This window comes from Brienomyrus brachyistius, chromosome 11, assembly GCF_023856365.1.
Source record: "Brienomyrus brachyistius isolate T26 chromosome 11, BBRACH_0.4, whole genome shotgun sequence".
NCBI lineage: Eukaryota > Metazoa > Chordata > Actinopteri > Osteoglossiformes > Mormyridae > Brienomyrus > Brienomyrus brachyistius.
In genome coordinates this window covers 27,092,068-27,109,957 of record NC_064543.1, presented here as the reverse complement: position 1 = coordinate 27,109,957, position 17,890 = coordinate 27,092,068, and the positions used below count along the sequence as shown (strand labels likewise).

Sequence of the window (17,890 nt, the reverse complement as noted above, 5' to 3'; positions counted from 1 at the left end):
GCAGAGTGTCCCAGTCAGTGAGGGATGCAGATGGGCGGGCGGAGTGTCCCAGTCTATGAGGGATGCGGACGGGCGGACGGAGTGTCACAGTCAGTGAGGGATGCGGACGGGCGGGCGGAGTGTCCCAGTCTGTGAGGGATGCGGACGGGCGGACGGAGTGTCACAGTCAGTGAGGGATGCGGACGGGCGGGCGGAGTGTCCCAGTCTATGAGGGATGCGGACGGGCGGGCGGAGTGTCCCAGTCTATGAGGGATGCGGACGGGCGGACGGAGTGTCCCAGTCAGTGAGGGATGCGGACGGGCGGGCGGAGTGTCCCAGTCAGTGAGGGATGCGGGCGGAGTGTCCCAGTCAGTGAGGGATGCAGATGGGCGGGCGGAGTGTCCCAGTCTATGAGGGATGCGGACGGGCGGACGGAGTGTCACAGTCAGTGAGGGATGCGGACGGGCGGGCGGAGTGTCCCAGTCTGTGAGGGATGCGGACGGGCGGACGGAGTGTCACAGTCAGTGAGGGATGCGGACGGGCGGGCGGAGTGTCCCAGTCTATGAGGGATGCGGACGGGCGGGTGGAGTGTCCCAGTCAGTGAGGGATGCCGGCAGGCGGGCGGAGTGTCCCAGTCTATGAGGGATGCGGACGGGCGGACGGAGTGTCCCAGTCTATGAGGGATGCGGACCGGCGGGCGGAGTGTCCCAGTCAGTGAGGGATGCGGACGGGCGGGCGGAGTGTCCCAGTCAGTGAGGGATGCGGACGGGCGGGCGGAGTGTCACAGTCAGTGAGGGATGCGGACGGGCGGGCGGAGTGTCCCAGTCTGTGAGGGATGCGGACGGGCGGACGGAGTGTCCCAGTCTATGAGGGATGCGGACGGGCGGACGGAGTGTCCCAGTCTATGAGGGATGCGGACGGGCGGACGGAGTGTCCCAGTCTATGAGGGATGCGGACGGAGTGTCCCAGTCTATGAGGGATGCGGACGGGCGGGCGGAGTGTCCCAGTCAGTGAGGGATGCGGACGGGCGGACGGAGTGTCCCAGTCAGTGAGGGATGCGGACGGGCGGGTGGAGTGTCCCAGTCTATGAGGGATGCGGACGGGCGGACGGAGTGTCCCAGTCTATGAGGGATGCGGACGGGCGGACGGAGTGTCCCAGTCTATGAGGGATGCGGACGGGCGGGCGGAGTGTCCCAGTCAATGAGGGATGCGGACGGGCGGGCGGAGTGTCCCAGTCAGTGAGGGATGCGGACGGGCGGGCGGAGTGTCCCAGTCAGTGAGGGATGCGGACGGGCGGACGGAGTGTCCCAGTCTATGAGGGATGCGGACGGGCGGACGGAGTGTCCCAGTCTATGAGGGATGCGGACGGGCGGACGGAGTGTCCCAGTCTATGAGGGATGCGGACGGGCGGGCGGAGTGTCCCAGTCAGTGAGGGATGCGGACGGGCGGGCGGAGTGTCCCAGTCAGTGAGGGATGCGGACGGGCGGGCGGAGTGTCCCAGTCTATGAGGGATGCGGACGGGCGGGCGGAGTGTCCCAGTCAGTGAGGGATGCGGACGGGCGGACGGAGTGTCCCAGTCTATGAGGGATGCGGACGGGCGGACGGAGTGTCCCAGTCTATGAGGGATGCGGACGGGCGGACGGAGTGTCCCAGTCTATGAGGGATGCGGACGGGCGGACGGAGTGTCCCAGTCAGTGAGGGATGCGGACGGGCGGGCGGAGTGTCCCAGTCTATGAGGGATGCGGACGGGCGGACGGAGTGTCCCAGTCTATGAGGGATGCGGACGGGCGGACGGAGTGTCCCAGTCTATGAGGGATGCGGACGGGCGGGCGGAGTGTCCCAGTCAGTGAGGGATGCGGACGGGCGGGCGGAGTGTCCCAGTCAGTGAGGGATGCGGACGGGCGGGCGGAGTGTCCCAGTCTATGAGGGATGCGGACGGGCGGGCGGAGTGTCCCAGTCAGTGAGGGATGCGGACGGGCGGGCGGAGTGTCCCAGTCAGTGAGGGATGCGGACGGGCGGGCGGAGTGTCCCAGTCAGTGAGGGATGCGGACACAGACAGGCAGAGATGTTGGGGCCACCAGGGCAGCCAGTCAGTCACACTGGAAGAAGCTTCTGAGGCTGTCCAGATGGGTAGCGGCAGGTTAGGACTCTTGCTTGTAATTCTCAAGGGCGTGCTTTCAGCCCCCTGCATTATGCTGCTTAGGCACTTGGCGGGGAGGGAGGAAAAAACAGCAATAGTTGCTGACGAGGTCACGCAGCGTGACATCTGGTGGTGTGTGTGTGGATGTTCACTGATTGTGTGCTTGTGACTGGCCGGAGCCCCGCCTTCCAGCGCGCCTGTGGGACACACTGTCGATTCCCCCATGGAGCCTGAATGGGCCACATGCCGGCTGCTTGTCTGCAGTGCCGGTGCTGTGCTGCAGTGTGGCTGAGCCACGGCTGCCGGGGAATTGGGACGCAGTGGCCAGTAGGATGGCAGAGATCCCTGGAAGATGTGAGGTTGGGCCAGGGGGGGTTGACAACCTGCCTGCACCCTCCTCCTGTGCAGGGTCTTTTATTAATGATCTGCAAGGCACTCCAGGACATTGAGAGAGAAACAAGCAAGCTGCTATTTTCTTTAGCGACGAGGCCTAGCAGGGGTGCTGATGCAGGTAAGAGGCCCTCTGTGGGCTTTCCCTCACGAACAAGAATCAGGACATGCTTTATAATTTATCATTAATTAGCCCTTCATCAGCTTTCCAGTTGCAGTATCCTGGCACGTTTAAACAGTCTGTATTCTGCTTTGTTGCTATTGAAGAATCATTAATCTTGATTAAACTATATATTTTTCTGCGACAGCCAGTAGGGGTCAGTAATGTACTTGGTACTGAATGATACAGAAATCTCACCAGTTGTACAGCAGATGGCGAATTTCAGGCTTCTTACTCACAAACATATGCATGCTTTAGCAGCTGCTTGGATGCTGAACTGTATGTGTGGCTCTAAGTGGGGCTGGTAGACGCTGTATCTATATGTGTGTCTGTCTGTCTGTCTACCTGTCTGTCTGTCTGCCTGCCTGTCTGCTGGCTGCATGTCTGTCTGACACTAGTTCTCATACTAGTCTATTTTCGCCAAAACGATTTGCTCTTGTTATTTTTCTTGCCATAGCTGCAGCTTAACAGATGACAGTAAAGTGAGCATCTCATCAAAGGTCTTTGTATGATGTAGGTTTTTAACTGCTTGTACTCTACATGTAAGAGGGACGACAGCTTTTAATGCAGACTGCAAAAATCCAGCTGTCTATGATTTGAAGGCAGCAATGAATGCGATCCTTCAATTTACAAATGTCATCTGTTTACCTCAATCCACCACTTGGTTGTAATTATATTAGATATATTACTTTGCAGCTGAAGAGGTTAAAGATGCTGTTTTCTGCGTTATAAAACTTCGGTTCGAGTTCGGTTGTACATTTGTTTATAAATGTCACACCATCCACAGGAAGAGGTCACCAATGTGTGGGTAATGGAGAGGTCTTAGCTGGTTGGTTTGCAGACCACCTTAATAGATCACGGCGGGCAGCTTGGAGTTCGGTTGGCCATGGGTGCAAATCCGCAGGCTTATGAGGTCCTTTGTGTTGTTTCATGAAGGTTAATGTTATGAGGAAAAATGAGATCATAAATGAATATGGAAGATGGGTGTCACTGGGTAATAAACACAAAACATAAGGTAATAAATAATAGTATAGGTCATGTGATGTGTGTGTGCTCAAAAAACTCAAAATACCGCAAGGAGAGTGGGCGTCCTGCAGGGAAAGTGGCTGATGTGTTATTTCGATGTCTGGTCAGACTCCAGAGAGGTGTCCAAGCATCTCAGAGCAGGGTGCCTTCCCATCACTCCCACGCAGCAGAGGGTTAGTAATGTGATGTGCTTACACATCCAGACGATTCTGTCACATGCCTGTTGAGGCACGGTTGGGGAGGGGTGGGGAGGGGAGTGCTGCTGAACTGATCCATGTGACATGGGGATGGGAGCACGGAGGGTGGGCTTTGACTGGCCTTTTGAGATGGGTTTTGGGTTTGCTGAGGTCTGCCCAGTCAGACATCAAGTTCAAGGCATATAATTTCAGCTCCAGACACAAAACCGAGGTCTATTGAAGGCAGATGGGCATCCCCCCCCCCCCGCCTTGGTTATGTTCTTGGTAGCTTCCCAGGAGAATATTAGCACCTCCTGGTGGTGGGCTGCGGTTCTGCCAGCAAGCCCTCTTTGTGAACGTAGGCCTCTGTGGAATGATTGGGTCAAAACGGCAGCCTCTCATCCCCTCAACTTGGCATCTCCTGCCCTTGTTTTGGTTTTCCGAAGCCCAGGCCCTTAACATCGCTCCCTTTGGCAGATTTGAGCAAGACATTATGTTGGAAAGGCCATAACCGCAGTAGTGATACCGCCTTCTATTGCACGCTATAAATATGCAATGCTAATTAAATCCTTATCCTAAATGCACAGGGCCTCTGTGGGATACAGTGATAAGGCAGCAGGCCCCCTGTGCCGAAACGTTACAGAGTGAGTATGGAGCGTGGGAAAGAAATTGGAGGGGTCAGTGGAGTCCGACCTGCCTCTGGGAGGGGTCTCACCTGTTCTGCCATTGTAGATGGGGGGGGGGCAAGATCTGTGGCAGTAATGTGTTTGCAGCAGACAGCCTTTCTCCCTCTCTGTCTTCCTTTTCTCAGTCTTTCTCTTGCTTTCCTCTCTTGCTCTCTCTGTCTCTCTCTCTCTCTCTCTCTCTCCCCCCCCTCCTTGCTGAGCCACTTCAAAGATGGGGCAGAGCTGAAACTGGGAGCCTCAGTAGAAACGATGGCTAGGGAGCAGGAAGGAGCACGGAGGAGCAGGGAGGTGCAGGGACAAGCAGGGAGGAGTAGAGAGGCGCTGGAGCCATGGATACAGTACACCTAGGATGGCCACCCTGGAGAGGAGGAGGTCAGCTCCCCCGCATGCCTCCTTTATGCTCCCCAGTGTGTCCGTTTGTGCCTGCACCCCCCTTGAAGGGAGTCCTCTCTCCCCTGTGTGGGCTGGTGATTAGCGGCAGGACATGCGTGTTTTTTCGGGTGGGCGGGCTGCTGCTGATGTAGTGCCCCTCCGCCCCCCCACCAGTGCTTTCATGGGAGGAGTGAGGAGGTATTTTTTAAATGAAACTCCAGCCCTGCTTCTGAGCGGATCAAAACCTTCCAGGACAGCATGTGGAGCCAGGACTGTTCCGGACACGGCCCTGCCCCTGGACACCCTTTCTACCTCGCACCAGACAGGTCTGTACCCACGGAGGATGGGTCTGTACCCAGACAGGTCTGTACCCCGGAGGTCTAGTCTGTACCCAGGCAGGTCTGTACCCCGGAGGACCGGTCTGTACCCAGGCAGGTCTTCACTCCGGATCCCTCATTGTACTTTGGATTGTGTTCCTGCTCTGCACTCCGGTTCCTGCTCTGGACTCCAGTTCCCGCTTTTCCCTCTGCCATCTGTCCTGCCTAATATTCTGGCTGCTACTGCTGCAGGTGTCGAGGTGTCTGTCAAGGGGGTGCCGTAGGTTGTTGGACTGCTTATAGATGCCAACTCTGTGTGAGTGCGTGTGTGTGTGTGTGTGTGTGTGAGGAGGATAGGGACACCTCTGTCCTCCCTGGATCAGACAGGCTTGTCCATCCACGACTCTGCACCGAGGTCTCTGTCCTGCCTCATGCTTCCCATAACTTCCAGAGGGTTTGAAACTGTCGGGTCTTGTGTATAAGTAAAGCTCATTTGTATCATGTGTAGCTGTACTACAGTTATGTTATTCTCTTTATGTATAATCAAATTGTATAGTATTTTGTTATTGATCTTGACTAGAAATTTAAGCAATATATGCATTTTTTTAACATAATATATCATCACTGTTAGATGTGAACAGAAACTTCTGTCTTAGCTAATGCATGGTAGGGTTAGCATTTGCTAACATTCTCGGCCAATAATGCTGACATGTTTTCCTTTTTGCGGCACTATGAAGTGCTCCGTTTTCAGCTCGCACTAGAGAGAGAGCAGAAATGGGCTGTTTTCTGTGAGCCACGAATAACTGGCCGAAAAGTATAAATTGTCAGGGAGGTCTGCATGTTATAATGCAAAATCACAAAATAGTATCAAAGATATAATTACATACCCTAGATATGATAATATGATCTTAATATAATTCACTGTTTGGAATTGGTCATTGCATGGATATTTGAAAAGTTTAATCAGTCTTTCAGTGTAAAATAATTTGAGGAAAATACAGTTTGTATATGAATCCATTAAATTGTGCTGTTTGCAGGTAAACTACAAAAAGACAACAGAGTATTGTTCATGATATGAGTCTGTGTGGGAAATCAGGGTCTCACTTTTTATGCGTGTGTGTGTGGATTAGGTTTATATTACATTGTGGGGACCAAATTTCACCCACAATATGATGAAATCCTGTTATTTTGATGTTTTGGGGACCATTTTTCAGGTCCCCACAAAAATTTGTGAATGCAATCAAAAGACTAAAACAGTAGAAAGTCTTATATTTTATTTGGGTCCTTATGGTCATGTTAGGGCTGGGTAGGGTTAAGGTCGTTTTGTTGAGATTAGAGTTTTCCCCTTAGAAATGAATGGAGAGTCCTCACAATGTTATAATTGCAAACCTGTGTGTGTGCGCGCGTGTCTGCGTGTGGTGTCACACATGCCTTTTTTGAGATTAACGTCAGCAAAAAAAATGCTTTACCACAGCAGCTGTGACCTGATTTTTATTTAAATACCGAAATCGTATCTTATCTCCCCACTGATGAAGGAGGGGAAGCTCTTCCTTACATCTAAGCACCATGGTATCCTATCTGTGTGCTCTTCCTCTCTTCATCCCTCTGTTCTTGGACTCGTAATACGGTATTATCATTATTTTATGTAACCTGTATTACAATATGCAGTACTCCGCACTGGAAAAGACGTCTGGAGTAAAGTTTCATGACATAGCAGCAGCCTGCCTCCCGATTCTGCAAGTTGGTTGGCCGCTTCAGGTGGGGTGTGGTGTCAGGAGTCTGTTTCAGGAAGTGTGTGCCTGCTGACCCATACAGTAATTCAGGTTTAGGATTAGACTTACATTTAGCAGAACTGTATATTTATGGACTGCATGAGGAGGCCAGGGTATGAGGGAGAGCCTGCGGTGGAAAAGGGATGCAAGCTTTACACTCCCAGAGATGGTGTAATATTCAAAGCCAGCAAGCTTTCCCATAACGTATGTTAACAGTACAATACCTGGTAATACTCTTTTCACTGCTTAATCATGCGTGCCAGGTTCTTTTTATAAGTGAGGCTTCTGGCTACAGCTTGACCTTGTAAGGGAAGATGGATGGAAGGTGGAGGAATGATTGTTTCCATTAACATTCAATATAACAGCTTAAACATTCTCAATAGCTAAATATGATAAAAAATTAAATGTGATGTTTGCAAGTGTACCCAGTTTGTAGTCTATTCTTGTACTAGACATTAGTCTTGCTGGTTTATTTTATGAGGCTTGTCAGGTTATTTTGGGGTTATGGGATTCTGCCTTGGTCATATGTGGAACAGTAGGGAAAGCATAGAGATTTTTGAAGAGGAGACTAGAGTCTCAGTGCACATATGTGAGTGTGCTCGATACATCACAGGAGGGGCAGAATGTGAGCGTGCTCGATACATCACAGGAGGGGCAGAATGTGAGCATGCTCGATACATCACAGGAAGGGCAGAATGTGAGTGTGCTCGATACATCACAGGAGGGACAGAATGTGAGCGTGCTCGATGCATCACAGGAGAGGCAGAATGTGAGCGCGCTCGATACATCACAGGAGGGGCAGAATGTCAGCGTGCTCGATACATCACAGGAGGGGCAGAATGTCAGTGTGCTCGATGCATCACAGGAGGGGCAGAATGTCAGCATGCTCGATGCATCACAGGAGGGGCAGAATGTGAGCATCACAGGAGGGGCAGAATGTGAGCGTGCTCGATACATCACAGGAGGGGCAGAATGTGAGCGTGCTCGATACATCACAGGAGGGGCAGAATGTGAGCATGCTCGATACATCACAGGAAGGGCAGAATGTGAGTGTGCTCGATACATCACAGGAGGGACAGAATGTGAGCGTGCTCGATGCATCACAGGAGGGGCAGAATGTCAGCATGCTCGATGCATCACAGGAGGGGCAGAATGTGAGCATCACAGGAGGGGCAGAATGTGAGCGTGCTCGATACATCACAGGAGGGGCAGAATGTGAGCATGCTCGATACATCACAGGAGGGGCAGAATGTGAACATGCTCGATACATCACAGGAGGGGCAGAATGTGAGCGTGCTCGATGCATCACAGGAGAGGCAGAATGTGAGCGCGCTCGATACATCACAGGAGAGGCAGAATGTCAGCGTGCTCGATGCATCACAGGAGGGGCAGAATGTCAGCGTGCTCGATGCATCACAGGAGGGGCAGAATGTGAGCGTGCTCGATACATCACAGGAGGGGCAGAATGTGAGCGTGCTCGATGCATCACAGGAGGGGCAGAATGTGAGCGTGCTCGATGCATCACAGGAGGGGCAGAATGTGAGTGTGCTCGATGCATCACAGGAAGGGCAGAATGTGAGCGTGCTCGAAGCATCACAGGAGGGGCAGAATGTGAGCGTGCTCGAAGCATCACAGGAGGGGCAGAATGTGAGCTGGCTCGATGCACCACAGGAGGGGCAGAATGTGAGCGTGCTCGATGCACCACAGGAGGGGCAGAATGTGAGCGTGCTCGATACATCACAGGATGGGCAGAATGTGAGCGGGCTCGATACATCACAGGATGGGCAGAATGTGAGCGTGCTCGATGCACCACAGGAGGGGCAGAATGTGAGCGTGCTTGATACATCACAGGATGGGCAGAATGTGAGTGTGCTCGATACATCACAGGAGGGGCAGAATGTGAGCGTGCTCGATACATCACAGGATGGGCAGAATGTGAGCGTGCTCGATGCATCACAGGAGGGGCAGAATGTGAGTGTGCTCGATACATCACAGGAGGGGCAGAATGTGAGCATGCTCAGTACGTCACAGGAGAGGCACAATGTGAGCGTGCTTGTTACTATGAAGGGAGAAGATCTTTGTGCGTTATGTGAACCACGAGAAACCCTCTCAGTAGTATTTCTTGGCCCTGCGATGTTTTATTCTTTCCAGATGTTATTTTCAGGGTTAGAGGAGGTTCACCAGAGACTTTGAAACCAATCCCCTTGTGTTGCATGTGTTTCTGTAGCTGGAAGCTGTGAACGTAATAGTTGAGGGATGACGGGGCGGCATTTTTGTGCAGTCTGCTGAAGCTTGTTTACTGCCCTGTACTGAATCTTTATTTTCTCCTGGAGCCCCTTGGTTTTCTCTCCTGTCCCATGTAGTTTGGCCTTTCATGTCCAGATGAAACCTCCCTTTTCCTATGACCAGTAAAAGGATCTCTCTGGACCGGCATGTGGAGCCTTTAGCCTGCTAGCTCTTTCTCCCTCAGTGTGTATTGTGTATATGTGGGTTGTTGTGGGGGGGGGCACTTCAAGGGTAAACCCATGGGAATTCTGGCTATTTCATAATGTTCCTTGTGTTTGCTGTGCACCAATTAAAGCTCCTTTTCATACAACCCAGAAATATGAGTTCTTGTTGTGGGTATATGAGCATTCGAAAAGTTCTCGGTGTTGAAATCGCACATATATATGCATAATATCACTGCCCAGACTTAATATCTCTTCTCATGTGACATGCGTTCAATGTGCCTATGGCAAGTTTGTGATGCATGCAGAATTTGGGAAGAATGCCATATTAGTAAATGCAATACATATATTACTGACTGCAGGTCAGCTCTGTGCGGAGCGTGTTTATGCGCCTGGGGTGTCTCCTTGGTTGTGGCTTAATATTGACGTGAGTTTGGGCTGGCTGTTGAAGATGAGCATTCATGAAGGTTCATCTCCTGTTCTCTGACTGTGATCTTATCACTGTCTTCATATGATAGGAAATAAAAAGCCCATTCATTTCACAAGCCCAGCTTTGCATGCATAGGCTCGTGCCCTTGGTCCTGGGCTATTTCCCTACCTCCCCCTCAGCGACCTTTGCTTCTGCTACTTGGTGACTGCCTGTTAATTATTGATGGTCGCAGGGCTCTTGTGTATGCATAACGTCTGGCAGGATTATTCAAAGGACTCTGGCATTTGGCCGGACACCGTGAAATGTCGCTAATGCGGTTCAAATGAAAGTTGCTTCTGCAGTCAGGAAGAGAGCATTCCAAGTTATACAAAGTACAACATTTACAGGATCCTTCCGCTGAGGAGCTCATGGACAAACAGCAGCTACCAACAACTTGGTGTATATATTCTCAGCCCTGCTGTGTTTGTTTAATGCGAGGCACAGTAGTACTGGCTTAAGTGTTTGGTTAAGAGTTGACCGCTTAATGCAGAAGTTCAAACACTTCATGTCTTGTTTTGAGAACCTTGACACATGATTTGGTTAATGACTAGAAGGGTTTTTGGGGGAAGATTTTCGCTTTACAGAGACAGATGGGGGCCAGGTGGGCACTGGAGTAAGACACCACAGGTGTAAGGAGGTGCTGTGGGGGGAAATGGAAATTATGCAATTCATCAGACACAAGTATTGCATTTTGGGAATCAAAGAGGATTTAAAGCAGTGATGGTTACTGGTTTTGTTCCTTGTTTCTTGTTACTGGGGTTGTAGGAAAACAGATCCCTACGAATCACTTATAAAGAGTGACATGTAGAATAATTTAGCATAGATAAATCACCTGCCCCCCCCCCCCCCCAACACACACAACAAAGGCAAGGTGCTATTATATGTGCATTTTAAAGTACAATTTATTACACGCAAACCTAACAGCCTTTATACTGCCTTTACATCTTTGCTTTTTATGGCTAGTGAAGGAGTAAGTGTGGCACCTAAGATGAAGAAAGTGCTTATTAGCAGCCATTTAAAGTGGGAGAATGTGGGTCGAGCCCCAGTGTGCTCTCACTTTACACGGCCGGGAACAGAACCAGCATTCCAGGTTGGTTCACACGGCGGTTTGGTGGTACAGGCCAGTGCACCAAGTGTTTAGAGTTATTGGCCACATCTCGATTTGGCTTGGCAGTTTTTGGGGTGTTTGTGTAGTTATTAAGTGGGAACTGTGAGGCTTAAAGGATTCCCCCTCAACTCTGTTTCTCACCTGCTGTATCATCTACTGAAACGTTCCCAGCATGCAAGTGACCTGGGCCCTTAGTTTTGAATTGCTCTGCTATTCACACCAAGGAAACCCGGCTCCAGTAAAATTTCACGTGGTTGCAATGAAAGTGTAATCCTTGTTAGTGATTTATGTCTTGTAAATATTGTTATGGTGATTAATTTTTTGTAGGCGTTATGAACTTTACCCCTTTATTTGATTCAGTCAGGGTTTATGAAATGTCTTACAGAAAAGGAATAGGACTGATACAGTTTTTATTTATACAGATTTTGATTTTTGTTCTGCTGTCAGATTGCTGACACACACTGAAATGTGAGCAGACTTAAATGACTGTATGTGTGTGTGTGTGTGTGTGTGTGTATATATGTTTGCATGTTCGTTTTGTTGCTCCTCAATCCCTCTATGAGCAGTTCTTCATCAGAGATGGATTTTCTTTTTCTATAGTACTTTTGTAAGATTGGTAATTTTTCTACAACAAGCTTGTCCTTGAGCCCATCCAGTGTGTGGTAACCCGCCTTGTGCCTGGTGCTGGTTCTTTCCCCCCATGACCCTGACAGGGATTCCTGGGTAGAGTATAGTGGGTGGGTGGATGGATGGATGGATGGATGGATGGATGGTAGGTTGTCCTTGAAGATACAGAGAGTTTAACCAATCTGAGAAATTTTATTTGCTCCACTTTGACACTAACATGAAAATGGTAATTTGTAATTTCAATGGTGCCAAGTGTGAGAAATTCAGAAATATAGTTTGTGTCTCACCAACAATGACAAGTTTTCCATCAGCATATAATGTGTGTTGGGCATCAGAGAGATTAGTAGAATGGATGGTTTACGAAGATTGCATACAATACAGTCACCTAGAGTCCAGTCAGCTCATCCAGGCTGGGGAGTGATGGCCGGTCTCATCACTGCCACGTCTTCAGACGATCTGCTGAATGAGATCACTTTGCACATCAGGCCTGGGATAAACGCTGACATTCTGACAGCTCTGACAGCACAGAGTGGCGGACTAGTCACAGCATTCGCTTTTTCTTTTAAGATGGGAACGCTGAGTAAGGAAGGTAAAACTGTTTCATTGCTATAGTGTCAGAAAAGCCTTTTTTCTACATAGTGTAAGCCAATGCTATATGTCACATCTAGATTGAAGACATTTTCGAGCTTGTTGGCCTGACAGATTTGAGGGCTTTTGGAAAGACCTCTGCATGAGCCCGTTGCACGTATTCCTCTATCCATGACCCAAAAGCAAACCTGGAGCACATCAGAGAAATCACCGGCCACGTCAGCTCACATGGGACGACAGGCTGTCAGCAGAAAGGCTCTGAGGGCAATTTGGAAATGCTCAAATGACACATTTTTTGTACAAAACATTCACAATCATGGGAAGAATACACAAAACCACAAGCACCTATAGCCCCATGTCTTAGCTATTCATTTGTAAATAAATACAAAATAAACACTTAATCTGTTCCATTCTGCTGTGATTGTCAAAAATCAAAAAGACATCATTGTCATGTAGGAAGTTTACGGATCTGTCATACGGACGTGTCATACGGATGTGCATGATGTGTGATCATGTGGGCTGTTGGGTGCTCATATAAGCACTACGCGGAGCACAGAGTATGATTACGGACTGGGGCATCCATCTGTTTGTCCGTCCAAGGGCAGTTTGTCAGGTAACCATGAAGGGCTGCTTTTCTGTGTGCCCCCGCTCCCATCCTGGTACCAAAATGACTGTCTGTCATTCCTCTAGAGTCTTCCTGCCATCTCTCTATCCCCTGACTTGGGCTGCTCTCTACAGGCCCATGTGTGGATCTGGCTGCTTCGCAGCGCTTATTCCTGCAGATGTGGGAATATTTTAACCACCTTGAGGAATGTTGGACTAGTTTTCCAGTTTTTCAAGTTTTAAGGTAAACCTGACCAATGTAATTAAACAAATGTGTGACGTTCCCTTTAATCTATGCAGTTAATTATTTTAATAGCTTTTGTGGCCTGAAAGTTGGAGCGATAAGGCAGTGTAATTTGAGATCAAAATGCATGAAAAATGCGCTCCATCAGTTTTTAAATTGTCAGAGAATCAATTCAGTGTCTGACTGCACAGATTTTTCCTTGTAATGTTACTGTTGGTTCATATAAATACAGAAAGCAAATGGCATATTGCCTTTGTTGAACATTACTTTGAGCATGATGTTAGCCCTATCTGACTAAACTATCCCTGTACTATTGAAGGTCCTGTTGGCTGAAACTATTCGGATGAATCCGCAACGAATAACAGGCAAGTAAGGCTGAAGCAGTGTGAGCTCTGTCCGAAGTGACCTGCGTGTGGTCGCTCTCCTTCTCAGTCGTGATATTTAACTCACTAGCCTGAACATGGGCCTGACAGTGGCTTCTGCAGGCCCGCAAAGGGCCTTCTTTAATAACCTTGAACCAAAGTTTACCTCACCAATAAAACATCTCTAAGTAGGTAAAAGATTCTAGTTGTCATAGGACAAAAAATATAATCATTCGTAAATAAGAGTTTAAATATAAATATTAGTGCAAAGCATTTTATAATGTTTCTATGCTGCAAACATCGATGTTATGTCTTGTGATTATAAACGCTCCTTCTGGGAAGAACCATCCTCTGAGTCTTTTGTGTGATTTCTGTAACTGAAATCTGTTGACGAATATGGTGATCGTTTTGACAGTAATTCATTCTTCCATCCATCCATCCATTTTCCAACTGTTTATCCTTCTGGGTCGCAGGGGGTCCGGAGCCAACCTAGGATGGGGGGCCAGCCCATCATAGTACTTCATTCTTAATTCTTGCAATTAAAACAATTTGTCCAGAATGTCTTACCTTATGAAGCCTGTGCTTCCCTCATCCTCTATTGCAGTCTTACAATCTTCCTTCGGTTTCATGGCTATTCAGTTGCTATAATTGTCAGGCTAAATTAGGCTTCCATGGCTAGACAAACATTTCTTACTATATATCGTTATACTATATTGTCAGGGACTGTAATGCTGGTGGCTGACTTTGTTAGCTCTGGCTTCTGGAGCTGCTGCCATTGACTCTGATGCTCCATGAATGACATCTATACATGTGTGGTTTCTACGGGCAGCAGACTGTTGTCTCAGAATTTATTGTAAGCCAAAGTAGCAGACCTTGAAACCTGAAAAAAGACACAAAAATACAAATGCTGCCGTGGGAGTTATTTTGTACAACACATGCTTTCCGTGGATTGGTTGTTAGAGAAACCTCATGTACAGTGCATCTTCACATGTGCGTCGCTATGGGACAGGAAAATATGGTGTTGCTGTCCTGAAGGACGGTTTCATTTTGAAATAGCGCTGCGCCAAGGACAGGCTGACGGGCGAGCAAACAGCGTTTCAAACACGCCATTCTTCCCAAAAAAAACACTGTGCTAATTAAATTACGGGGCAGCGTACACCTACACAAAGTGGAGAAATCCGCAGATGACGCTTGGTTTTGTTTCTTAAGAATCCATCTTTTCATTCATTCAAGCAAACATTCGCTGTTTTTTTTATGTTCCTGTTACTTTCCCCCATTAAACTATGCTTTTGTCTTTTTTCCCTGTTTCCTTCACATACAAAATTATAAAATGATCTTGTTTGAATTTTAAAAGATAATTTATTACTTGTAACTCTTTCCAGTTTGAATAGAGCTACCGTGCATGTTTATGATAACACAGACGCTCCAATTTACGAACTTTCAACTAACGAACTTTCAGACATACAAACGAAGAGGACTGTAAGTCCAAATTGTGTTTATTGGGCTCCCGCTTCCTGTCTGCAATATCAATTTTTTTTTTCTGTGCGCCAATTCCGCCTAGTACGACTTCTGCGCAGCATGCGTACTCCCAGCATATCTTAGTTATCTGTACTTGCGTTTACCTTTAAAATGATGTTGAATAACGACTTACGAACATTTTAATTTACGAAGGACCGTTCGGAATGTACCTCATTTGTAAGTAGAGGAGCGTCTGTACTGGTCTATTTATCAACTCCCATGTTAATTATGTTAAATATTTATGAGTATGACAGGAAAAAAAAACACTAATAATTATTAAAATTTCTTTTACGGTGGCTGAGATGATATTACTTTATCCAGCTGTGAATATAATAGATCGCAGGCATGATGGAGTATGGAGTATCTTCCTTCGATTTGCCATTAGGGGGCGACAGCTGCTGTGCTCCTTAGACTCTAAGATATTAGCTGCCCTCCTCATTGTGTCATGGAGTGGGACAAGGTGTCACGTTTTCAGGGAGTCTTAGCCCTGAATCTCACATTAAAATGGCCCCTAATGTCTGTTGGTGACCCAGAAACCTGATTATACACTATATGAACAAAAGTATCGGGACACACCTCTTCATCATTGAATTCAGGTGTTTCATTCAGACCCATTACCACAGTGTAAAATCAAGCACCTAGCCATGCAGTCAAGTGTACCAACATTTGTGAAAGAATGGGTCGCTCTGAAGAGCTCCATGAATTTAAGTGTGGTGCTGTCATAGGATTCCACCTTTGCAGTAAGTCATTTTTTGAAATTTATTTGCTGATAGATACCACTTAGACTACATCCGTTGAGTATTATTGTGAAGTGGAAGCATCTAGAAACAAGAAAAACTCAGGCACAAAGTGGCAGACCTCATAAAGTAACACAGTGGGGTCACCAAGTGCTGAAGCATGTAGTGTGTAAAAGTCTTCAGTCCTCTCTTGACTCAATAACTACAAAGTTCCAAACTTCCTCTGGCATTAACCCCAGCACAAAAACTGTGCACCGGGAGCTACATGGAATTGGCTTCCATGGCCAAGCCGCTGCATGCAAGCTTCACATCACCAAGCGCAATGCCAGGCATTGGATGGAGTGGTATAAAGCAGACTCTGGAGCAGTGGAAATGTGTTCTGTGGAGTGATGAATCATGCTTCTCTGTCTGGCAGTCTGATGGATGAATCTGGGTTTGGCAGATGCTAGGATAACATTACCTGCCTGACTGCATTGTGCCAACTGTAAAGTTTGGTGGAGGAGGGATAATGGAATGGGGTTGTTTTTCAGGGGTTGGGCTAGACCCCTTAGGTCCAGTGAAGGGAACTTGTTTTGTTTCAGCATTTTGGACAATTTTATGCTTCCGAATTGACTGTGTGGAAAGCCTTCTCAGAAGAGTGGCAGCTGTTATAACTGTTAAGGGGGGATCAGCTCCATATTACTAAAGATACCTGTATTTAGAATGGGATGTCATAAAAGTCCCTATTGGTGTAATGAGCACGTGTCCCAATACTTTTGTCCTTCTAGTGTATGTAAGCAGACGGATTTTGGTGTTGCTTTGCTGATATCTTCAGCTTACCGAATTGATTCTTCATGGTTTCTGATAAGTTCTGCTACCAGTTGAAGTATACTGTCCTCTCTCCTCCCCCACAGTCTTCAGGAGGAAGCTAAGAGTCTCCATGATGAGCTGCATTGAAATACCCTTAATAAATATTTATAATTTTGTAAATTATGGGCAAATGCACCAGTCAGAGTGCTGATGTGACCGGACTTGAGCAGCAGTAGTAGAGTGCTTGAGGAAGGGCTTACTCTGATTGCACCGTAAGAAAGACAGATGCTTTACTTATTGGTAATGATTTGAAAGTATTGAAGTGAATAATAATATATATTACATTTGCCTATGTGACAATGAACACAGTCACAGTGTTTTTTTGTCAGCTCAAATGTTCAAAATATTACTTTTTTAACTTTCTGACCCTAACTATTCCCAAGTCTTCTGCTGTTCGGTAACTAAAAGTTACTTATTATGGCAAAGTTAATAAAATTATGCATATAAAGACTTGCATGTTGCTCCAGTACTAAACAAGGATCATTAACTGGGTTTCTGCAGCAATTCAGTTCAGATTTGTTCTTTCTACATTATGTTCTGCAGTGGAGTAAAATGTACTGTACAGTGAGTCTGTCATCCAAAGCTGCAGTGATGTGCACTTTTTCTTGTTGGTTTTATCTGTATTACCTTGCAAACTGGTGTATATTAATTCAACAGTAACAGATTCTTGCCAGTAGCAATAGGTGTAATACAGCTCCGCTCCAAACATGAAAAATAGTAGCCGGTTTTCCATCTGCTATGTGTTTTGTGGAAGACATGCAGTAAGCAAAGTGTGTATTGAGGTAATAACTTGAAACACCCCCCCCCCCCCACACACACACACACAAACACCCTGTTGCAGGAAACACCCTGAATAGTCAGTCACATGACACGCTCACATACACATGCTCTCGGTCACACTCCAAACCGGCCGACTCATGTTTACTGAGGTACTGATTAGTCCCTAGCATGAATAGCTATAGAAGCTTATAGAAGATATGCTGGTAGGTAACATCTAATAATCTGCAGAATTTGCCTGTAATCCCCCTCACTCAGGGCCTGGTGCTGTCTCTGTAGGATCTGGCTTTTGAAGTCCACCAGCCATGCGCAGAATGTGGTCCCCCCCACTGTGTGTATCATAACAGGAACCCAATGCTCAGCACCGCTGACCTGTCTTCCTGGCCTGGCCGCTATCGACATCCGCAGCCTAGAACAATGCAGGCTGAGAGCAGGGACACAATAGCAGCTGGGGCACAGCTGTGCAGCTCGTTCCCAAGCAGAGCTGAGAGCACAGGCTCATCACATTGTCTGGGGTCTGCCTTGCCGATCCACAGTACGATC

At 47.8% G+C, this 17,890-nt stretch overlaps 1 protein-coding gene across 8 annotated transcripts in view; it reads left to right on the top strand.

The window, feature by feature from the left end:
• LOC125751680 (pleckstrin homology domain-containing family A member 7-like) overlaps window positions 1-17,890 on the top strand; it is a 75,178-nt gene that overhangs the window by 11,970 nt on the left and 45,318 nt on the right. The window contains exons 1-2 of one of the 8 annotated variants that reach the window (XM_049030824.1): window positions 12,986-13,104; window positions 13,424-13,469. The exons of 6 other annotated variants lie outside the window; for them this stretch is intronic. Coding sequence is in view for 1 of the 2 variants with exons in the window: in XM_049030821.1 (XP_048886778.1) it covers window positions 5,188-5,255 (68 nt within the window). In the remaining variant the exon portion in view is untranslated. Of the gene's footprint in view, window positions 1-5,126; window positions 5,256-12,985; window positions 13,105-13,423; window positions 13,470-17,890 lie in introns of those variants that run through there. One more of the 8 variants, XM_049030821.1, reaches the window with a different exon arrangement.